Source organism: Caretta caretta, chromosome 4 (genome assembly GCF_965140235.1).
Source record: "Caretta caretta isolate rCarCar2 chromosome 4, rCarCar1.hap1, whole genome shotgun sequence".
In the NCBI taxonomy this organism is placed as follows: Eukaryota; Metazoa; Chordata; order Testudines; family Cheloniidae; genus Caretta; species Caretta caretta.
The window spans coordinates 130,191,935-130,216,906 of NC_134209.1; the positions used below are offsets into that span (position 1 = coordinate 130,191,935).

The 24,972-nt window shown below is 41.8% G+C and overlaps 1 protein-coding gene across 5 annotated transcripts in view; it reads left to right on the forward strand.

Moving 5' to 3' along the window:
* The window catches only part of SORCS2 (sortilin related VPS10 domain containing receptor 2), an 843,749-nt gene that overhangs the window by 782,638 nt on the left and 36,139 nt on the right, over window positions 1-24,972 (forward strand). For all 5 annotated transcript variants that reach the window (XM_048848940.2, XM_075128050.1, XM_075128051.1 and 2 more), the window contains exons 13-17: window positions 272-363; window positions 1,176-1,283; window positions 21,288-21,408; window positions 23,327-23,460; window positions 24,229-24,357. In XM_048848940.2, coding sequence (XP_048704897.2) covers window positions 272-363; window positions 1,176-1,283; window positions 21,288-21,408; window positions 23,327-23,460; window positions 24,229-24,357 — 584 coding nt within the window. The remainder of the gene's footprint in view (window positions 1-271; window positions 364-1,175; window positions 1,284-21,287; window positions 21,409-23,326; window positions 23,461-24,228; window positions 24,358-24,972) is intronic.

Sequence of the window (24,972 nt, forward strand, 5' to 3'; positions counted from 1 at the left end):
TTGATTGTGATTTGAGCCTGAACATTTCCCAATTCACCAGCATAATTTTTTTTCCTTCACAACCGAGAGAACTTGATCCACATGGTAGAACCAGTCTTTAATAACTGTGTACAATGTAGGAGTAAAACTAATTATTATGTACTTTTGAATTTATTTAACAAAGCAGACTGTTAGAAAGCCATAACTTGATAAGTATTTTAATAATGTTTTGGTAATGCATTTTATTTTTTCCAACCCAGACATCTGCTTGGTCTTTTTATCTGATTTCTAGGTCTTTGAAGAAGAACATCACATCTTGTATCTGGACCATGGTGGAGTCATTGTGGCCATCAAAGACACTTCTATCCCTCTGAAAATACTCAAGTAATGCTGCAGTCAGTTATAGTAGGGTTATTACATATTCAAGACCTCAAACATACTTCAGAATTACTCAATAATGTGCTTTTCAGTAAGTTTGTGTAAGAAATCTAGGTGGAGCCACTTTAATTTAACATTCGTTAAACCAACAAAATGCAGGTGGACATTTTATTAAAGGATTCCCAGTGGAGTTGTTGGTAAAGTAGTTTGCTACAGCATTAATAATAACACTTGTTTTGCATCAGTATGGCCCTGTTCATTCAAAAGCTTCCCAAAGTGGACTGCAGTACAAACTATGCACAGAGGTCACTTAATCCACCACTAAAATCCAGTGACTATTTTAACAGTATACACTACCATTGCCCTGCAGATTGGGGTAGGGAGTAAACGTATAGCTGTAGGATGCATTTAGGGAGGCAGTATACAGTTGCCCATGTTGGAATTTTGGAATAGCATGCAGAGCTATCACCTCTAGAATTATGCAAAAAGTAATGTATATGTACTGAATGCAAGTGATCAATGCTTCAATTTTACATAATGATATTTTACATAATAATAATTCTCACACGTATATGAGCCAAGTTTGTGATCAATTGTCTGGGGAGCGCATATATGAGGAATTAGGGTGAAATATAGGAAAGCAAAGAGATTTCTTGTTTTTTTGTCATTCAGAGGAGGATTATTCCCAGTTTTTGCAACTGTGTGTTGGTGATCCTGAGTCCTATGGAATCTCCTCTTGTGATTTTATCCAACATAATACCATAATTATAATATTTATTTAAGAATGCAATGAATGGAAGACATTTCTCTCTTTAAAGGTTCAGCATAGATGAAGGTCAGACATGGAGCACACATAATTTCACCAGTACATCAGTTTTCGTAGATGGGCTACTCAGTGAACCTGGAGACGAGACATTAGTCATGACGTAAGTTTTTGTTTATTTAGGCTACCTGTCAGCAATGCACTTAATCATGGGCTTAACTTTAAACAGGTGAGTAGTCCCTGCATCTGGAGCTTTAGTGTCTTGCAATCATGTGGCCTTTCACCATGACCAGGTCTGAACAGCACTAACAAGCAGCCTATCCTTAAAATGATCTGAATCAGATATTTCAAATGTAAATACGAAGCATTGTGTTTTATATTCTGTTTTTCATAGTTATGACCTGAAACAGTGGAAAATTATGGGCATAAATGGATATCTGAAAACTGTTCTTTCACATTATTTCCCCTCTGTTTTCTGCATACTCTAAGGTGTTATTCAATAATAATAGGTTTCTTGCTTTTTATGTTATAGAAATTGTCTTCACAGTGTAAACCAATATGCTGTTGTCCTAGTAACCTAGCATTGTAATAAATTATGTGTAACCAAACATCCTGTAAAAAAATACACATTCTCCCCACTTCTCTGTAGTTTTTGTGGTGGATCCTATTAATAGAATTTAATATAAATATGGGCCTGAGCCACAAAGTTTGCTTTCGTATATGCACTTTCCCACTCTGGTCCCAAATTCTAATATTATTAAACAATCTGATCCTAAGAAACAAATACTCAATCAGTACCTCTATCCTTGTGTTGATTGGAGGAATAGGTGGGGAGGAAAAATGAAACTTAAACCCCATTTGCACATATTTGGGAGCTGTTTTGGGACTGGCAGAGCCCCGAACACTTAAGGGCCCTGAAAAGTAGAGATTGGCCTGAATACAGTGTGTTCCCAGGGGCTGGAAATGGAGCTGCCGCATTGCTTTGTCAGCAGCTCTTCACTGACACGTGAGCCCATCTATACACCAGATACTCCCTGGAGCTGTTTCCACCCCCTTTAACACCCCTTCTCACCACCAGAGTGGCATAAAGGGATTGCAGCACAGAAGCAAATCGGACCCACTGTAATTAGAGCAGATTCACCCTGTTGAAAGCCTCAGAGATGAATTTGGCCTGTTGTCATCTCACTATCTTTCTGCCCCCAAAAGCAGGTCTTATGATTTCTTGTTGTACTTTCTGGTCTGAAAAGAAATTGAAGCTTTCTCTGTTAAATCTTCCTGGGATTTTTCTCCTTTCCCAACCTTTCTTCCCTCTGTCAATGATGAAGGATGAGATCATGGCTTCTTGTCTTAACTGCTGGTACCAAGCTGTGTACAAACCACTGGGTCTGTTGGGGATGTTGAGGGAGTTACTATGCCTACCTTACTCTTGGAAATTTTGAAAGTGTCCAGTCTCTTAGAAACCTACGTAGGAGAAGATTCACTCCCCATCTAAATTTGGTTCTCCCACTTAGCCACCTCCTACAACTACCTGTTGCTGCTATGGTGAGCTATTTTTGCCTCTGTATACCTAGGTATAAGATTTTACAGAGAGGCTGTTATGCCACAGTTTAAGATTTCAGGAAGTTAAAATGTGGTTCCATTTTGAAAAGTGACTCTAAATTTCCTCATTAGATTTCATGTTCATCTCTCATTATTTCCGTATCTAATTTGCTTTGTTTACAAGTCAAAAGATATATATATATATTTTTAAGCTAACAGTCCAGTGAAGTCAGGCTGGGATTTGAGAATCAAGCTTGGTTCTTTCTTTCTGAGGCATTGTTCATCCCAGAATTAAAGTTTGTTTTGTTTGTTTGTGATTTCCTCTAGGACAGATCCAGTTTTATCCTATATTCCAAGGACCTGAGCACAGCTCTGTTCACAGCTAATTAATACGAATGTTTCAGTTGACATAATGTGAGAGAATGCTGGGAAGTGACACAAAGTGCCACTCTTGCAGGGACTTAACATGTTGCCTTCCCAGTGATCCCAGCATTTATAAGTGTTGGTAGGAAGGGGCACCACATTGCTCTATCATTGGATATTGAAGCTGGAACTCCATATTTAAATTTTCACTTAAATCCTAACATAGACACCTCCATCCACTGAACTCCCTCTCTTCCCCCCGTCAAAAAAACCCAAGTATTAAAACACCCCAAGTAGAGTTTTGTCCTCAAAAAGGAAGGTGGGTGAGAGACCCCATTAAGTCCATGAGGGACTTTGCTATTGTTATTGATTTTATGTGGAAGGCACTCAGATACTGCGGTGATGGGAAGCAATATAAAACCCTAAAATAGAAAGATAGATAATCCAACTGTGAATCAAAATTTTAAAACATTATATATATATATATATATATAAAATATTATACAAATATAATTTCACATGGCATTTGCATCTGGTTCTGGTTTAATATACATGATGGAAAGTTTCTTCAGTTATTTCTTTCTTAGCATTTTGTGTATCTCTCTGTTAAATCAGTAACTCATTCCAATACAATGTTTTTTTCCCCTGTGTTTGTCACTGTCTGAGAGTAGAAATAACTCCTCCATTTGCCAGTTATTTCTTAGTTTTTACACTTGCCTGAAGTTGTTTGGCTAATGTGCCCTTGGAAAACCTGGCATGTTCTATTTCAGCATCTCTTACAGATTTTTTTTTTATCTCATTTGATCTGGAGGGATATACCATCACTTTAATCTAAGTTCTTATCAAAATAATCGTTGGCACTTTCTGTGGGGCCACAGATCCACACACAGCACTCTGGGTTTAGGGTCTGTGGCAAATATGATGGAAACTATTGAACATGAATTGCTTGGCTTGCTTAATGTAACATTTCTCATTTGAAACATCACTGTAACATTCAAAAGTGATTGCAAGAGATTTTCTACTTGTTCATACAAAACTAGTGAATAAGGGCCTATGATGACCATTTGGGCTGTTTTTTTCATGCCATAAGGGCAACTGGACTTCCATGAGATTATGCCACTTAATTTTTTTTTTAATCTGTACATAATAGCTGTGTGGGGCACTGCAAATCCTCTAAAACATGCAACGTGTTAAAAATACGCCCTCCAAAGTATGTAAGATACCTATAGCTCTGATCTAAGATACATAGATTCATGAGCAAAGTTATCATCATCTTCCGAACTGTGGATCTGGGGATCAGATTCTCATACTTCTACTGCAGTTTAGCAGCACCTTACCGCACAAGCAGTCCTACTGAAGTCACTGAAAGCAGAGTAAGTTACTATTCAAAGTAAGTAGGGCAACCACGCTCTAGTCCTTACAAGATTTGAAACACTGTACCATATTCACCAATTTTGTATGAATTAAAGGGAAGAAAACGTTCTGCACAATGTGTTGCTAGTTGTATTTATTTCAGCTTGCTTACCTCATCTGCCTAATGCTTAACACATATGAGTGCCCTTGCCTGCTTGTCCTGTTTGATTTCATGTCAAAAACCTTCTGTTATACTTCCTCACTAAGGGCATGGCCACGGTGCAACTGGAGATGTGACTGCAGCTCAGGTAAGTGACCCTGTGCTAACTTTAGTCTAGCGAGTGCGGCTGAAGATAGAAGTGGGCTAGGAGCGCGAGTGTGTTCACAGAGTTCTGGGCAAGCCTGTGCAGACCACACTGAAATTTGCACTGCTGCGGCTTCGCTGCCACTTTTAGCCGAGCCAGCTGCACTAAAGCAAGCACAGGTACGCCTCTACAAGCTGCCATCATCCTTCAGTTGACATGTGGACATACCCTAGTGTGAGGAATCCAGATCCTCCTTTTAAAACCTCACACTTCTCGGGTCAATGATTGATTTTTACAGTAACGTGCTGCTTCTGAGAAACGTCCTCCACTGGGATACTTTTCTGTAGAAACGTATCTTCTACCTTTTCCATGAGACAGAGGTATGAGACAGAGGCTGAGTTTTCTGCTGACAAGACAAACTGGTACATACTAATAATTATGGCTCTGATAGCAAATTGATTAGAGTATCTTCCATCACAAGGGATCCCCAAAGCACATTACAAACTAGGGAACTGCTTCTGCACCTCTTCCTTGGACGAAATTCTAATTGGTTTTGGAGGTCTATCCCCTCTTCCCCGCCATCAATAGGAATATTGTCCAAGTAAAGAGTGCAGGATCAATATACTCTGCTTACATCATGAGAGATGGAACCATCTCTGGCATAAGAGGGCAATAACCAGTGGTGGGTGCAGTAACACTGTGCAAGTGTATGGGGAGGGTACATTTTGGTTAAGCCTTTCAGGGCTAATGCATGTTCCTTCAAAAAATGTCATGGGATCTTTTAGGTATACACAGAGCAGATACAAATCCAGGGCAAAATCCTGGCCCCCATGAAGTCAGTGGCAAAAGTCCCATTGAATTAAATAGGGTCCGGATTTCCCCCTCGGCTTTTAAGATTTCATCCAAAAGATAGATACACAATAAACATTATGGGAAAAGGCATCATTGGACCCAATAAGATCCTGAGTCTGTGCTCCACTGAAAGCAAAGGTAGGAATAGTTCTTTAATGGAAGAAACAATCACAAACCCAGTGTGTTTTGTTTATCTACCTAAGGAGGTTGGAGAGACAAGGTGGGTGAGGTAATATATTTTATTGGACCAACTTCTGTTGGTGAAAGAGACAAGCTTTTGAGCTACACAGAGCTCTTCTTTGGGAGGAGTGGGGTTGGACTGAGCCAACTTTGGCTGTGACTTGAACCTGTATTTTATGTCTAAATCTTAAAACATTAAACCATTCCTCAACCATATCCAAAATAGATACATGCAAATGACAAAAAATATGCATTCCACTCTGTTCTACTAAGTTTTGAGCACTGTGAAGTATATATCTTGTGGAGAGAACATGTGCCATGTAGGCATCAATATGCAGTTGTATTGTATTAGAGTTCTGTAAGTAAAGAACCACATTTCAGCATTCATTGTTAATTCAGTGAGGATTTGTTAATGTTTTTTTCTGAATTAAATGAAATAAGTACAGTAATTTTATTTAAAATAACACATACTCAAATACAGTCATTTTTATTTTGTCTTAAGCTCTTAAAGAGTGAAAATTACTACTACATAATGTTATACTTTATAATATATTGCACTGGGGAAAAAAGTCTGTCTTGTACTTACTAGCACTGAGTTGAGTAATGGCCCCACTTAGTGGAAAAAGGAGGAATTTTATGTATGTCTGAAATACTGACAACTCTCTTAAAAGTAAGCAGCTTACATAGGGAAGGTTTCAAACCTGTGTTTTTTTAAATAACATAAACAATATGCATTATTGTACTCCAAAGTCTAGTTTAGTTAGAATTGCAATATAGCCCTGGTATCTGTGGCATCTTTGATAGAGCAGGCCACAAGGACTTGTGGACCCATTTGTTGGGCCGTGTCATGGGGTTGATTCACCTGCCACCCTTCGGGAGGGGGGTGGGGTGCGTTACAACCCCACAGTAGCATCTATAGGACTGTCCTCAGTCACGGGGCTGCGTGGCCTTGTGGCCTTAGTCAGTGATGCAACCCTTGCAATTGGCAGCATGGCCTAGTGTCCAGAGTCAGTAACTCAGCCCTGGTTATCAGGGCAGTGCAGTCTAGCAGCCGGAGTCAATAATACGGTCCTCGCTAGCAGGGCAATGCGGCGTAGCAGCCGGACTCAATAGTGCTAGTGAGCTGGTGGGCAGTGGCTAGGATAGGGGACCCGGGCCTGCCCTCTCCACTGGGTCCCAAACCAGTGCCCTGTCGGGGGTGGGGCTGCCCACTACCTGCTTGGCAGGGATCCTACCAAAACACGCCAAGCCTGTCTTCGGTTCTACAACTACTTCCCCGCCAAGTTTCCCTGGGTCACTTCCTACCCGACAGTATCATATCTGGGTCTCCGCAGCCTCTTCCGTCTCTGTGGCGTCCCGAGCCAGTGGGTCGGGGTTCAACCCTGGCTGGTTGGCTGGCCTCCACGACCTGGAATGCAGGCAGTCCTCCACCAGGAGTATCAGCAGCACACCTTCATCCTTGCCGGTGGTCAGCCCAGACAGAGCTGATGTGCTGCTTTTTATATCCTGTCTCCAGTTGGAGCATGCCCAGCAGAGCCGAGGGTGCATGGCCTCCTCGGCCCAGAGGGAGTGGTTAACCCCTGTTGCACCAGTGTGGGGTTCATACACCCCGTCACAGACCAGATTTAGGGATTTCCTCAAGGGAGTTTCCTTATAGGGATTCTTTTCCTTCATGCACTGAAGCACCACGATGTCAGATATCAACAACTGCTCACGTTCCTACAGAGTTCTTTGCTGGGGTTCTGCAAGGTTCCGTCATGTCCGTTCTGATTTTTAACATGATTATATGGCTGCTGAGGGAGGTCGTGAGATCTTTGGACTGCAGTACTATCAGAGCTGATATTCAGTTGTCTGTCTTTCATTAAACTCAGCTTTCATAGTCTCTAGTGGAAGCAGGATCTTGGATAAAAACTAGCTAGTGTAAGCTTGATCCACACAAGATAGCAGTGATATTAGTGGGTTACATATTAGAGGGAAACATTTGGAGGAACTGACTAGATTTGTGACTGCTGTCTCTACTTAGGGGACAGAGTTTTGGGTTCTTAATGGGTCAATTGCCCTTTCCCGTGTGGTAGTGGTGGCACAATATGCTGCCTACAGGTTGTAGCTATTCGTTTGCGATGTGGAACTCTTCACAGTTATCCAAGTCTGTATCAATTCAGTGTGTGATGCTACGATGTACTATTTCCTGTTTCAGGAGGACAGTCCTTTTCTAGTTCCTATGTCAACCAAACAGTGGAGATGGGCTGGGAATTAGGAATCTTGATCTAACATAAAAATAATTACGTGTTTTATTTAAATCCTAACTGGGCTTTTAATCCATTTGATCATATATTGTTGTAATTGCTTTGGCTACATTATGGTGACACCCACACTCTAAGTGAATGAAGCCTGAGATCTCTCTACTCTTATATGTTGGAGTCCCAAAAAGGGATTTCATACCCATCGTAAAATATGTCAAGCTGGCCATAAATTTGGTTAAATACTGAATCTGAAATTGCATTAGCCCCAGAATAATAATTGCTGAAATATGAAACAGTTTAAAATGTATTTTCCTGAGACAGTAAGTCCTCAGACAGTCCCAATCGTAGCTAATATATTTAATGCAGGAAAGGAAGCCCTGTTATCATGAGCAAATCCCTAATCACACTTTGCAGCATAATTTATTTCCATGGATGCATCCATTTAAATGAAGACTTTGCTATCCATTTTGCAAGTGATTTTGGCAGGGAGTTTCATAGAACTTGAAGGGTAGAGCCCTGCATGGATACAAAATTTATATCCGCATCTGATCCACAATCCGCAGACATGGTCTGTGGACCTCTGTGGATATAAAGCAGATATCCACAGATTTTCAAGGCTCTATTGAAGGGGACTAAATGCTGAACTCCCACTGAAAGGCAATCGGAGTTGGGCACTTGACTCCCTTCGAACCTTGGAAAAGCTTTGAATACTTGAGAATGTTTTATGATCAGCACAGCATATAATGAAAAGGAGTACTTGTGGCACCTTAGAGACTAACCAATTTATTTGAGCATAAGCTTTCGTGAGCTACAGCTCACTTCATCGGATGCATACTATGGAAACTGCAGAAGACATTATGTACACAGAGACCATGAAACAATACCTCCTCCCACCCCACTCTCCTGCTGGTAAGAGCTTATCTAAAGTGATCACTCTCCTTACAATGTGTATGATAATCAAGTTGGGCCATTTCCAGCACAAATCCAGGTTTTCTCAGCCCCCCCCCCTTTTTTTTCAAAAACCACACACACAAACTCACTCTCCTGCTGGTAATAGCCCATCCAAAGTGACTACTCTCTTTACAATGTGTATGATAATCAAGGTGGGCCATTTCCAGCACAAATCCAGGTTTTCTCACCCCCCCCCCCCTTTTTTTTCCAAAAACCACACACACAAACTCACTCTCCTGCTGGTAATAGCCTATCCAAAGTGACCACTCTCCTTACAATGTGTATGAAAATCAAGGTGGGCCATTTCCAGCACAAATCCAGGTTTTCTCACCCCCCCCCCCCCAAAAAAAAAACACACACACACACAAACCCACTCTCCTGCTGGTAATAGCTTAATTGATTATCATACACATTGTAAGGAGAGTGATCACTTTAGATAACCTATTACCAGCAGGAGAGTGGGATGGGAGGAGGTATTGTTTCATGCTTTGTGTGTATAAAAAGATCTTCTACACTTTCCACAGTATGCATCCGATGAAGTGAGCTGTAGCTCACGAAAGCTTATGCTCAAATAAATTGGTTAGTCTCTAAGGTGCCACAAGTACTCCTTTTCTTTTTGCGAATACAGACTAACACGGCTGTTACTCTGAAACAGCATATAATGTTATGTTTTTTCTTATGATTCAATCAGAAATCCAGAGAGCGAGAGGAAACCAAGTGTAGTGACTGAATAACAACTCTGGGAGTATTTCCAAGCTCTGTCTCATATTTACTAGGGGATCTTAGGAAAGTTGCTTTACCAGTCTGTTCCTCAGTTTCTACTATGTAAACTGAAAAAATAATTACTTCCCTGTAACTAAGGAGTATTCTGAGGTGCTTGTATACATTTAAGGAAATAATATAGCTTCAGTAAGGTGGTTCAAGTTCAGATGGAAGGTCCTAAAGAAGTGACAGTATTATTACTAATATGAAATAAGAGTCTCTGCTGTAGTGAAACAAGGATTTTGTGTAAGAAAATATTCTATTTCATTCCTGTTAAATTACTTCCCCCTGATTACAAGCCTTATCAAAGACAGTAATAGCCAGCATCCCTCAAGAATAAAGTTTAAATGTAGCTTAAAAACTACATTAATCCTGTCTTAGCCACCAAATGAGGCAATCAAATTAAAAAATGATGTGCTCATAAGTGAACTTGGTAGAAATGTATTAAGTTGTTATGGCAATTGGAACACTGAATTTAAAGTTATGGATCCCAAATTCTAGCAAATACAAGTAAATGAATTTCTAAGGTAATTGGAATTTCTTTCAAAAATTATATATCTTGGTACCATCTTTCACGGTTACTACAGAATTGATTTGATGGCTTTCTAATGAAATCCAATTAATCAAGTAGAATGTTTTACTAGCTAATGAATTAATATTATCTTGGTATTCATCTTATAATCATCACTTACACTGTCTCCACCATTCCGTTTTTTCCTCATATGATTTTATTGAACATAAATATTTTGCATGTGAGCAATTAGATTATGATTGGTTTCGTGGTAACCAACATCAGATCCTTCATTTTTGGCCTTTCTTGGGATCCCATTTACATTGTGTCCTTATTTCTTTCTTCTGGAGAATGCTCCTTTAGTTTAACTCTGGTGTTAGGGGTTTGTTATAGATATAGATAACGGGACTTATGGGGCCAAATCTTGAAAGCAGCTCAGTAGAGTGGATGCCCAATGGGTGCTGAGCTGTTCTGAAAATCTTGCCAAGGCTGGATGTGGTTATTTTAATAGGTGATCATGTTTTCTTCTGTTGAATATATGAAGCCATGGATTGTTACAGATTGGGACATGTGAACCCCAGAAACTCAGGGATGAGCTATACTTTACCATGGGAAAGGCTGAACATGTGATGTGCGTGCGGTGTTTTATCTAACATTGATCTTAGTTAGATGGAATCAAACCAGCCCCCATGTGCATCTATGTTTCTCCTTTGAGCAGGTGGCCTGCTGGGAAGATCATATCACTCCTGTTAGCTAAAAAGAAATTCTCCTTTAATTCATATAGTGGAGGTCTGTAATTTTGGTGCTGAAGGGATTAAGATCTACTGCCCATGTTACATCTATGTGGATTACTTCATATATGTAGTTTATGAACCCACATTTTATTACAGTGTCACCTACTTACTGCCTGAGTCTGAATCCTCAGTGAATCACAGTGATCCTTGTTCTTTCAAGACATCCATCCATCCATCCATCCATCGTACATAGTTTTAAAGTCCTAGTAGTTTCACTGTTTTAATAGTTTATAGATAGATGGGGTGAGTGAGGTAATATCTTTAATTGGACCAATTTCTGTTGATCAGAGAGACAAACTTTCAAGATATACCGAGCTCTTCTTCAGATCTGGAAAGGTACTGAGAGTGTCACAGCTAAATACCAGATCGATCATATAGTTTAGCATAAGTAGTTGGCACGTATTGTAAGGGACAATTCAAGATGAAGTGGCCCCTAACTCTCCTGGAGTCCCAGGACAAAAAAGCGGGTAGTGGATTACAGATTGCTGTCATAAACCATAAATCCAGTGTCTTTATTAAGACCATGATTTTTAGTGTCTAGCAAAGTTATGAATTTAAGCTCCCATGTTCATTTTTTGAAAGTGTTGTGCAAATTTCCTTTGAGGCTCAGGTATGATAGGTCAGATGTAGAGTGATCACTTTGTGAAAAGTGGCAAAGAGTCCTGTGGCACCTTATAGACTAACAGATGTATTGGCGCATGAACTTTTGTGGGTGAATACCCACTTCGTCCGATGCATGTAGTGGAAATTTCCAGAGGCAGGTATAAATATGCAAGCAAGAATCAGGCTAGGGATAACGAGGTTAGTTCAATCAGGGAGGATGAGGCCCTTTTCTAGCAGTTGAAGTCTGAACACCAAGGGAGGAGAAACTGCTTTTGTAGTTGGCTAGCCATTCACAGTCTTTGTTTAATCCTGAGCTGATGGTGTCAAATTTGCAAATGAACTGAAGCTCATCAGTTTCTCTTTGAAGTCTGGTCCTGAAGTTTTTTTGCTGCAGGATGGCTACCTTTAAATCTGCTTTTGTGTGTCCAACGAGATTGAAGTGTTCTCCTACAGGTTTTTGTATATTGCCATTCCTAATATCTGATTTGTGTCCATTTATCCTTTTATGTAGGGATTGTCCAATTTGGCCGATGTACATAGCAGAGGGGCGTTGCTGGCACGTGATGGAGTATATTACGTTGGTGGACGTGCAGTTGAATGAACCCGTGATGGTGTGGCTGATCTGGTTAGGTCCTATGATGGTGTCGCTGGTGTAGATATGTGGGCAGAGTTGGCATCGAGGTTTGTTGCATGGATTGATTCCTGAGTTAGAGTTACTATGGTGCGGTGTGTCGTTGCTGATGAGAATATGTTTCAGGTTGGCGGGTTGTCTGTGGGCGAGGACTGGCCTGCCTCCCAAGGCCTGTGAAAGTGAGGGATCATTGTCCAGGATGGGTTGTAGATCACTGATGATGCGTTGGAGAGTTTTTAGCTGAGGACTGTATGTGATGGCCAGTGGAGTTCTGTTGGTTTCTTTCTTGGGCTTGTCTTGCAGCAGGAGCCTTCTGGGTACATGTCTGGCTCTGTTGATCTGTTTCCTTATTTCCTCATGTGGGTATCATAGTTTTGAGAATGCTTGGTGAAGATCTTGTAGGTGTTGGTCTCTGTCTGAGAGGTTGGAGCAAATGCTGTTGAAAAGTGTTCACCCACAGTTGATATATGTGGTGTTTTTGTCTTTTATCATTTTTCTGTGTGAGTTCATTAAGGAGTGTAGTGATTATCTGGTTTCACCCATATAGTTGTTATTGGTGCATTTAGTGCACTGGGTGAGGTACACCACATGTTATGATAGACATGTGTAGGTCCTGTGGATCTTGAAAGGTGTTTTTGGTGAGTGTTGATCATTATAGCAGTGGAGATATGTCCAAGAGCTCCATCCAGGAGTACCATGCTGGACTTCCCTTCCCTACCACTTCAGCCAATGATGGATCTACCTTCTGATGCATGGGATCTGTCTGTACCAACCTCCTATACTCCTCAAACACAGGGATGAAGTAAGACCTTTATTTCCCGAGGGGTATTTTTGCCTTACTGTACTTGCAGTCTCCTCTTCTATCAGGTCTGGTCCTCCTCAGAGACATCAGTACAACAGAGGAAACCATTTAGAGGAATCCATCAGAGGAAACTCCACTACATCTACAAGTCAGAGCATTCTTCCTTCAGTACTGACAGGGTGATCGGGGGAGGTCCTGGACGAATGGAAAAAGGAAAATATAGTGCACATATTTTAAAAAGGGAAGAAAGAGAACCCGGGGGACTATAGACCAGTCAGCCTTACTTCAGTCCCCAGCAAAATCATGGAGCAGGTCCTCAAGGAATCCATTTTGAAGCACTTGGAGGAGAGAAAGGTGATCAGGAACAGTCAACATGGATTCACCAAGGGCAAATCATGCCTGACCAACCTGATTGCCTTCTATGATGAGATAACTGGCTTTGTGAATATGGGGAAAGCGGTGGATGTGCTATAGCTTGACTTTAGGAAAAATTTTTTACGATCTCCCACAGTATTCTTGCCAGCAAGTTAAAGAAGTATGGATTGGATGAATGGACTATAAGGTGGATAGAAAGCTGGCTAGATTGTCAGGCTCAACGGGTAGTGATCAACAGCTTGATGGCTAGTTGGCAGCTGGTATCAAGCGGAGTGCCCCAGGGGTTGGTGCTGGGGCCAGTTTTGTGCAAAATCTTTATCAATGATCTGGATGATGGAACTTCAGCAAGTTCACAGATGACACTAAGCTGGGGGGAGAGGTAGATATGCTGGAGGTCCAGAGTGGGTCCAGAATGACCGAGACAAATTGGAGGATTGGGCCAAAAGAAATCTGATGAGGTTCAACAAGGACAAGTGCAGTATCTTGCACTTAGGAAGGAAGAATCCCATGCACCGCTACAGGCTGGGGACCAACTGGTTCTGCAGAAAAGGACCTGGGGATTACAGTGGATGAGAAGCTGGATATGAGTCAGCAGTGTGTCCTTGTTGCCAAGAAGGCCAATGGCATATTGGGCTGTATTAGTAGGAGCATTGCCAGCAGTTTGAGGGAAGTGATTATTCCCTTCTATTCAGCACGGGTGAGGCCACACCTGGAGTATTGCGTCCAGTTTTGGTCCCCTCCCTACAGAAGGGATGTGGACAAATTGAAGAGAGTCCAGTGGAGGGCAACAAATATGATTAGGGGGCTGGGGCACATGAGGAGAGGCTGAGGGAACTGGGGTTATTTAGTCTGAAGAAGAGAAGAGTGAGGTGGGATTTGATAGCAGCCTTCAGTTACCTGAAGTGGGGGTTCCAAGGAGGACAGAACAAGGAGTAGTGGTCTCAAGTTGCAGTGGGGGAGGTCTAGGTTGGATCTCAGGAAACACTATTTCACTAGGAGGATGGTGAAGCACTGGAATGGGTTACCTAGGGAGGTGGTGAAATCGCCATCCTTAGAGGCTTTTAAGGCCCAGCTTGACAAAGCGTTGGCTGGGATGATTTAGTTGGTGTTGGTCCTGCTTTGAGCAGGGGATTGGACTAGTTGACCTCCTGAGGTCTCTTCCAACCCTAATATTCTATGATTCTCTATGACAGCACTGCCCTTAGAACTTGAGCTGATTTCTGTATCAGAGTAAGCCAATGATCTGGACGAACCTGCGCCCCCTTTGAAAGAGACTAGTCTGGATAGAACCTTTAGGAGAACTTGGAGCCATCCTCCTCTCAGGCATGACAACCAAAGGGACCTTTGGAACCCAATGCTTTGAGGGCCCCCACAGCCAATGAACTCCTCATATCAGCCTTAATTGGACACCCGGGATCCATGCAGGAATCACAGCAACCACCTTCCCTAGCCAGTACCTGCAGGCTCCATCAGTGTATGTGGCAGAGGCAGATCTGATGGTTCCGATGGGTGTATCATCCTCTTCACCCAATGAAGCTATTGCTCAGTTATCCCCATCCCCACCCATTATCCCCATCCCCACAGGCAACACCAAGAGCTTTTACAGAGGGTTGTGACCGAGCTCTCTTGAGAGAGTCTGTGACATGCAGCACAGACTCCTGGACATCCTTCAACCCTCTAGCCCTAGCAACATGGCTCTCCCAGTGAACAAGGCCATTATGGAACTGACTAGCCCAGTGTGTTATCCCTCCCAGATTACAGGACTCCATGTCAACCCATCTAACAAGTGTGATAAATGCCTTGACCTTTTGGGGTGGAAGGTATTTTTATCTACAAGCCTCCAATATAGAATTGCTAAGTATCAGGCCCTGTTAGTGAAATATTATTTCACAAATTACACTAAATTTGTGCCATTCAGAGATAAACTTCCACAGGAGGACAGGGCCTGATTCCAACCCCCATCAATGAAAGCAAGCTGATGGCTAAGACATTGCCACAGGCAGCAGTGGATGCAGCATGTACTGCATCTAGAGTCATTGCCCCACTGTCATGAGGTCCAAATTGTGGTTTCTCTCTTTAAGGTTTCCCTGGGAGGTTGAGAATACCATTGAGGACTTACCCTGGCTGAGTCTAATCTCTTCAGTGAGAAGATCAATGAGTCATTTCATTCCCTTAACAACTCTGGGACAATCCTCCATTCCCTGGACATTTGCACCCTGGCACCAAAGATGAAAAACCTCAAGCAAATCTACAAATCCAGCCCCCCAGGCATTTTATCACTAATCATGTAAACCATCATGTAAACAGCAGAGGGTGCCAACCCCCAGGTACTCCACTTCCTCCATCTCAACATCTTCCGCTGCTCAACCCACCTGTCACCAAGGAGTTCATTTTGATGGGACATTCAAGAACCATGTACCTCCATTGATGCCATTACATACTGTCCCCCAAACCTTCAGTGATCATCTCACCCTCTTTGTGCACACCTGGAGGGTAATAACAACAAACAAGTGGGTACTGGAAATCATCCACTTCAGCTATGCTATCAAGTTTCTCTCCCCTCCCCCTCACTAATCCCCTTTTCAGGGACCACTCTCAATAGGAAATTCTCCATCAGGAGGCGGTTTCTGTCCTTCAGCAAGGGACCATAGCGCAGGTGCTTCATCACCATCAAGAAAGAGGTTCTACTTTGTAGTTCCCAGAGAATTGGAGGTGGGAGACCCATTTTGTATCTTCAGTAGTTAAATGTTTTTATTTACAAGTCAAGATTCTGAATGATTATGTTGGGATCAACAACTCACTCCTTAGAGGAGGGCATGTGGGTTGTGGCTCTTGACATGAAAGGTGCTTACTTTCGTGCAGGTTTCAGAGTAACAGCCGTGTTAGTCTGTATTTGCAAAAAGAAAAGGAGTACTTGTGGCACCTTAGAGACTAACCAGTTTATTTGAGCATAAGCTTTCGTAAGCTACAAGCTGTAGCTCACGAAAGCTTATGCTCAAATAAATTGGTTAGTCTCTAAGGTGCCACAAGTACTCCTTTTCTTTTTACTTTCGTGTAGACATTCATCAGTCCCCACAGAACTTTCCTTGGGTTTCTGGTAAGACAAGAACACTATTAGTTCAGAGTACTTTTGTTTGGACTAACCACAGCACAAAGGTCTTCTCAGTAGTGGCAGCCGAGGTGAGACAACATGGTTACACCATGTTCCCATACCTTCCCAGTTGGCTACTAATGGGCAAATCCAGTCAGGAAGTCCAATCAGAAACCATATTTGTATTCAGTTTCCTGGCATCCTTGGGAGTCTGCATCAACAAAGAAAAGTCCACTTTGACTCCCACAAGCACTATAGACTTTATAGAAGTGACCCTAGATTTGATCTCAACCATGGCCTACCAACCTTTGGAGAGATTCCATGCCATGAACAACTTGAAAAGAAAAGTCACTCTCAGTCTTCAAACCATAGTCAAGGTCTGTCTTTCCCTAGTAGGACACATGAGCTGGTGTACTTATGTAACTCCATTTGTCAGGCTCCATCTTCATTATCTGTAGGTCTGGCTCTGATCTGTTTACTCTCCATACAGAGACAACATGAACATCAAGGTAACTTCCTGACAACACTGTTCTCTTGTCCACAGCAAGTGCATGCAGGAATATCTTTCACTGCACCCACATTATCACGGATGCATCCCCCATAGGACAGGGATCCCAGATGGACCATCCAGGTTGCATATCGATCTACTAGAGCTGAGAGCAGTCCCCCTAGCCTGCAATCCATTCTTTCCACTAATTTGGTCCCACCATATCCAGGTAGTATTAGATAACATGATGAGTGAATTCTACATAAACAAACTGGGTGGAGCAAGATCCTTTCTCTGTGTGTAGAGGCAGTCAACTTACTGAACTGGTGCGTTAGAAACTGCAAAACACTCTTGGTAACATACCTACCTGGTGCACAGAATTCTCTGGAGGACAATCAGCAGACACTTCGCCACAGACCACGAATGGGAGTTACACAGTTGCATCCTGAAAAAGATTTTCACCAGTAGGGAATGCTATCACACGTTTGCCTCACAGACAAACAAAAATTCCATCCTTTATTTCTCCAGAGCAGGTCTTGGCAGGGATCTACATGTGATGCCCTTCTATTATTCTGGACAGACCACCTGAGGTATGCCTTGCCTCCCATTCTACTACTGCTGCAGGTGCTGCGAAAGAGTCACCACAACAAAGCTAGAGTCATTCTCATCACACCCAAGTGGCACAGACAATTCTGGTTCGCGGACTTGATGTGGATGTCAATCTGCCCTCCCACTGCCATGTAATCCTTCCTGGATCTGGTGACCCAGGCTAATGGCAAGACTAGACACCCCAAACCAGGCCCTCTCTGCCTCACAGCCTGGTATTTTGATGGACACCAGACTTAGAATGTTCATGTTCAGAGACCGTTCAATCCATTCTTAATCAAAGCGGATAAGAGTCAACCAGGAAATGCTGTTGGGCTAAATGGAAACATTCCTCCACCTGGATGCAAAAGAACCATTTGTCCTCAGAGATGGAAGGTACTCCTGCTACTCTAGACTACATCCTTCACCTCAGGAAGTTTCACCTTCTGTTAGTTCACTGCAGGTCCAACTAGTGCCTTCCATTCTTCAGTGGATGACTAAATTATTTTTCTCACCCAACAATCCTCAGATTCCTGAAAGGCTTCACTGGAGCCTTCCAGCTGATAACGAAACCAACACCACAATGGGACCTCTATCTTGTACTTTTCTGCTCTTGAAGAAGAAATGGACGTTATTTACCTGTAACTAGAAGTTCTTTGGGATATGTCATCCCTATCTGTATTCCATGACCCACTCTCCTTCCCCTCTGCTGCAAATCTTATCTGATTCATGGTGAGACAAGGGACTGGAGAGGCATCAGTTCACACTGCCACTTATACCCTTAGTTCAGAACACAAGGAAAACAACTACACAGGTGTGGAACAACGGACACTGCTTTCAACAAATCTCTAATCTCAGGTACATGGAATGCAAACATACCCATGTGTGGAATGCAGATAAGGACTACACACATCTTGAACAATAAAGTAACCTCAATTTATGTCAGAGCTGGACCATGGCTCCCCTGTGAAACGTAAGCATCCATTCGGAATAGTCCAGTAGCCTGAATGTTCTTGAATGGGATTTCTGACCTCCACCTAAACAAAGCTCATGGACATTACCTGCTCCCACCAATGTTTTATGGTAGGTTGACAGTGTACCTACTCACTATACCTGGTCACCATCAACTAGTGTAGGTTCTGGGCATAGAAGGAAGTAGAGGGGTAGTCTGAATAATATTAAAAATGTATTTGTTCTGTAGGAAATCCTTTTTTCGGAGTCAGCAATGCGACACTGGAACCACGCACTTGATCACACGTCTTGGCACCTGTGTCAAAAAAAAGAAAATATGAACAGATTGAGAGGTTCCGTAATGCACAGGTGACAGACTGTTCAGGAAGGAGTCACAGAGGCAGATAGCTGCATTAGCAGAACATGAAGTCTGCATTATTTTAGTACCTTGCATGAAAAAAAGAACAGACATCAAACATGGCAAAAGGCAGTTCATGCTTGCCAGCCCAGCAAGTCATACTGCAGTAGGCATTGTGGAAAACCATGAGACTACTTAGGTAGTCATTATCTAGTGTATGTAACTCCCATATGAATATCAGCATATCCCATATGAATATCATCAATATAGCAGACTATGGCTCCCTTGTCAAACTGAGCTACAAAGGAGTGAATCCTGTAGATCCTGATGAGCAATCTACATCCTGAGAAAAATGGATGCCATAATTTTAGGATAATACCCCCATTGGTCCAACAACATTTTTGAGATTTTGTATATGTTGCTTCTACCTCTGAGCCACTCCTGGTTTTTTGGGGCACAATTAAAGAAAAGAGGGCAGAAGACAGGTCATCTAACTGCTCAGATTCCAGAGTGTGGCTATACATTATAAAAAGGAGTAAAATAAGCAAACTAGAGGAATGCATGTTTCTATTTAATGAGGGACTTTGGTATTTGTCAATGAGGCACTGATATCCCATCCTCGTGTGTTACAGCAAAGTTTTCCACTAGCATGCACAGCTCTATCATTATAATGTAACAGCATGGGCAAAATCCACGTCTCTGCACTGGGTCTGAATAGCAAATGTAGAATTATAAGTGAAGAGGGAACAAATCCTCCCTGAATCTTTAGCCCAGTGGTGGGCAACTTGCAGCCCGTGGGCCTCACGTGGCCCATCAGGGTAATCCTCTGGTGGGCTGCCAGACAGTTTGTTTACATTTGCACAGCTGCCCGCAGCTCCCAGTGGCTGAAGTTCGCCATTCCCGGCCAATGGGAGCTGCGGGAAGCAGCGTGGGCCAGAGGGACGTGCTGGCTGCCACTTCCCACAGTTTCCATTGGCCAGGAACGGCGAACTACGGCCACTGGGAGCTGTGGGCAGCCGTGCAAATGTAAACAAACTGTCTGGCAGCTCACCAGCGGATTACCCTGGTGGGTTGCAGGTTGCCCACCACTGCTTTAGCCTGTGGAGCCATTCCACAACCCCTCTTGGAGCCCCAGACCTTTGTGCCTATAATCTACAGAAGCAATCCATGTGCAATCTGCAGATCCACCATTCCTATCATTCTATCATTGTTCCTAATTTAGTTCTACCTGTTCTAAGGGCTGGGAGACAGGAGGTCACATGTAACAGAACAGTGCCCAGAGAATGCAGGCCCCAAATCCTCCCATTTTCTGCTTACCTCTTGGTTCAACTGTGGACTTGGCCAAACTTATGGGCACAACAAAAGGAGTAAAGTAGTCAGTGGATGCTGCTAGAACCTGGAATAGGAGTTCTGTGGAAGCACTGAACAGAAAACTGTTCACTTCAGAATCAGACTTAAATTCTTTGGCAATTATGCCACATGAGACTGAATGAGGCTCTAATTCAAAGCACAGATATATCTGACTTTTACCCAAACAGAGTCCTTATCCTTGCTAGTTTGTTGCTGGATGTCATACTTACTCATTTTGTTTTGGAAATAAATGGCCTCACTTTGGACATTGTGACTGCTTTGAAAGCACAGGCCAGTTTTTGAACTTTAATGGAGTTCCCATTTTGGTTAGAAGGAAATTGACTATTTTGGGCTATCCTTTACTACAGCTTAGGGGGTACTGAGCCTTTAGATGTAACTCTTTAGGGATAGGAGTCAGAATTTCTTCATGCAATGCACTGATGAAAAATAATTATAAACAATAATACATGTTTTACACTTATCCCAAATCTAAGAACATATATTACAAATCATTAACTATTTGAACCTCACAAAATCCCTGTGAAGTTGATCAGTAGTAATATTAGCATTTTATGGCTAGGTAAGGTAAGGCACAGACAGACTAAGGAACTTGCATCAAGGTCACATAATGAATGAGTGGTGGAGTGAGAAATTGAACCCACCAGTCCTGACTCCCATTCCACTTCTCTAATGACTAACACTCAGCCTCTCTTATCTTATTGCAGAAACTCAAAATATGTCAACCATAAAGGGGATAATTAACTAAAATGTCAGACCCTCATTAAAATCATGTATATCTCTACCTCAATCGCAGAACAGTTTACTGGAAAAAAATAGTTCTTTAATAAATGAGCAATATCATTTCTTATGGTTCGGTAGACAATTGACAGATGTTTGCTCCCCATAGAGATCTCCTGAAAATGTATATCAAAAGCTGGGGGAAGTGGATAAGTTAAGAAGTAGCACTTTTATTTTCAGCAGAGGGCACTGTAAATAGAGGGGGAAGTGAATAATAATGAGAAATCTGTGAAGTATGAAGATGATTTTCCACAAGGTTTTTACTTTTGCTCTTTCTGTTCAGAGTCTTTGGACACATCAGTTATCGTTCAGACTGGGAGCTGGTGAAAGTAGACTTCAGGCCATCTTTCCCCAGGGAGTGCACTGAAGATGACTATGAATCTTGGGACCTCACAGATCTACAGGTACTGGACACACAATGATCTTGTGTTAATAATAATACACAGTGCTTATGTAATGCTTTGATATTCATTGTACTGTACAAACATTCACTAATGAGTGTGGATTTCAGCACACAGCTTTGACAACCCTAGAGTGATTTTCAGAGGGATGAAAATAGTCCATTGCTGTTTTTATCAGTGACTTCAGAATGGCTTAGTCATTATACAGGAGATAGATTTTGTGTTTCTTTTATTATGTAAACTGGGATGGGGAAGGAGGAAGTATACTTAATTACTTACTACAGTAATAGGTGGTCATGATGGATTGTGAAAAGTTAGACACACACTGGAAATTAAAACCCATCTCACCAATTGAAGCAGTTTGAACATGCAGTTACATGTTCTGCCAACTTCCCAACCATGCACTGTACTCATATGTAAAGCACCAGAAGTAATTCCAGAATCTCAGTGAACTAATCATGTATTAGAGGCCAGTTGTTTTGGGCAATTGTTCTGTACTAATGCATTAATCCCAGTATCCTGGCAAAATTTAATTTTTGGCAACTACATTCTGTGTACTATTCTCTTTACAGTGTATTTTTTGTATAGACCACTTTGTGATCCTTTTGGATTAAACAAGATATATCCCTGTTAGTCGTGATGCTCACTGTCATTGTTATTTTTACTCTTCTCCCTGTGAATTTATTCCCTTTTCTCCTTCTGTGCCTCTTTCTCTAAGTTTCTTCTTCATCTGCCATTCTGTAGTATTCCAACCAAACTTTCCTTCAGCACTTATTCATTGAATATATTATCACTACTGCTATACTCCTCCTCACCTGGGGCATGTTAGGTATGTACTTAGAATGTAACATAGGCCCTAGCCTTAACAAGAAAAGTACATTGAAACAGTGGAATTACACCTCTCCATGGACGTTTCAGAAACTGGAAACTTCTGAAATTATTTTAAAAATTGATGGAGTATTTAAAAATACCCACTTACCAGTACAGAATGTTTAAGTGACCATTCTCCAGGCATAAGTAATTGAGCTGTGCATATAACTGCAGAATTAGGGCCACAATTACCCATACATTTTTTAATGCATATCGTTAGACTTCTGCCCTTTAGAAAATATGTCTCAGTATCTGGAGAAGATTACTCTGTGTGCCATATGTGTATTGTGAATGATCCAGAAAGAGTGTTCTAACAAAAAGGAAAAAAAGAAGCAGTTGTTATTCATTATAATGCATCATAAGCGTGTACGAAACTGTACAGTTGCAGAACTGTGCTACAGAAATAAATCACTGTCTCAAACCGTTAATCACTATTGCTATTATTATTTATTTGTATACAGTAGCACCTAAAGACCCAAGTGAGATCTGGGCTCCATTGTGCTAGGGAGCTGTACAAGCATATAGTAAGAGACAGTCCCTGTCCTGAAGACCTTAAAGTCCAATTAGGCAAGACATACAAAAGGATAGAAGAGGAAAAAAAGTATTAGTATCCCCATTTTACAGATGAGTTCAGAGAGATTAACAAGATGTTCAAAAGTGACAAGATTTCAGGAGTCTTTGTTTTTGAGTGCCCAACTTGAGACATCTTAAATAGGCTTGTTTTACAGAAAGTGTGGAGTAAATGCCATCTGAAAAACCCCTTTAAGGTGTCTTATATCTGGCACCACAAACCAAGACGCTCAAAATCAGTAGGCACTTTTAAAAGTCTTGACCTAAATGCCTTCCAGAGTTCACCCAGGAAGCCTGTAACAGAGTCAAGAATTAAACCCAGATTTCCTGCCCCTGAGCCTTAGCCACAAGACCAGCCTTTCTCTGGCTACAGTCTAAGTCACAAGTGGGTGGACTTCATGACAGTATAATTTGGAACAAACACAGAAAAATAAAACTTCTCATAGCTTTGGTTTTTACACTCCTGTGCTTTAATGTTCAGGGTGATCGCTGCATCATGGGTCAGCAGAGAAGTTTTCGGAAGAGGAAGATTTCATCATGGTGCATTAAAGGGAGGAGTTTCACATCTGCTCTCACATCCAAAGTTTGCGAGTGTGCAAACTCTGATTTCTTATGGTGAGCCTTTCTATGGATTTTCACAGTTATCCTAAAGATGAAGTGTGTGAGAGTCTGGGATATATAAACCCCACAACTTTCATAAGCTGAAAACAACAATAAAACACCCCGGCAGGATCTGAATGAGAGGTTGTTTTCCCAAATGTTAGATCTGTTTCTTTTTAAAAGGCAAAATTACTGCAATAATCCTATTACTGTTTATGTTGGTGGGTTTTGCAAGCAATTATATAGAATATCATAGCATGGCAGAGTAATGCAGAGCTATTGTTATTGCCATAGAAGCTAAGTGCTGTGGAGTTTCTTCTGAAAAACAGAACCACAAAAGCTCTGACATTTTTGAAGTAAGGTGTCAGGTGGAAAAAAACAAACTAGACAAGTCCTGATGTTTTTTTTACTCAGGCAAACTCCCATGGAGCAAAATGTGAATGATGATCAGAGGATTTGACCTATGGTATTTAATACAAATCCTCTCTAGTTCTGAGTGAAGTGGAGGAGAAAGCGTGGTCAAAGAACCCCTTTAAAAAAACTAAGCTGCCAACAGAGAGAATTCTATGGAACTCATTCACAAAACTTTTTGGACCCAATCCTGCTCTCAAATCACTGCCTTTGAAATCACCCTGAGGGCAGAACTGGGCTCAGCATGTTGTGTGTTGGCTTGGTACGAGATAGTATTCAAAAATAGGGTCTCCCTCACTTCTACCCAACCACAGAAAACAGATTTGCTAATAAAACAGGGGCGCTAACAGATTAATTGGATTTGTTTTGCAGTGATTATGGATTTGAACATTCAGCACCTCTGAAATCAGAATCCAGCAAGTGCTTTGCTAACTTTTGGTTTAACCCAGAATCACCCCCTGAAGATTGTGCATTAGGGCAGGCCTATGCGAGCAGCACAGGGTAAGTATTTGATACTTTACCAGCATTCGGGGGGAGAGTACTCCTGCAGAGGATTACAACATGGCCTTAGGGAAAAGTAAATAAATACTCTTTATAGTTAAATTGTTTGCATCAAAATTGTCCATAGGTAGGGTTAGTGTGTAGGATGGTTTTAGTGGGGGGAAGGGCTAGGACTTGTAGGAAGGGCCAGGGCACTGTCAGCTTGATTTTTTTTTAAATTGATAAAGCACCCTTTAAATGGTATGTCCTGATTTTTAAAAAAAGGTTGTAAGGGTTTTTCTACTCTTTGAAAGCAAAAGCATCAAACATGCAAAATATGTCCAAACCCAAGCGCCCACAAGTCTTGTCAAACTCCAAAAATCATAAGATAGGCTTAAAAAATAAGGAGATTTGAGATTTTTTTTTTCATTTCTTTTGTGATATTTAAGCCTTTAGGGATGTGATGAGCTTTACAGTTACTAAAGGAGTGAAGGAGCATCACTGGGCCAAGAGGGCCCACCTCTCAGCAGGTGCAGAGCATGTTCCAAATGGAGGATCTACTCAAAAGGAGACTCTGACAGTCAGGCAGGGAGGGAGAGTGAAGGAGAGACTATCCGAAGGGAGGAAGCCAGTTTG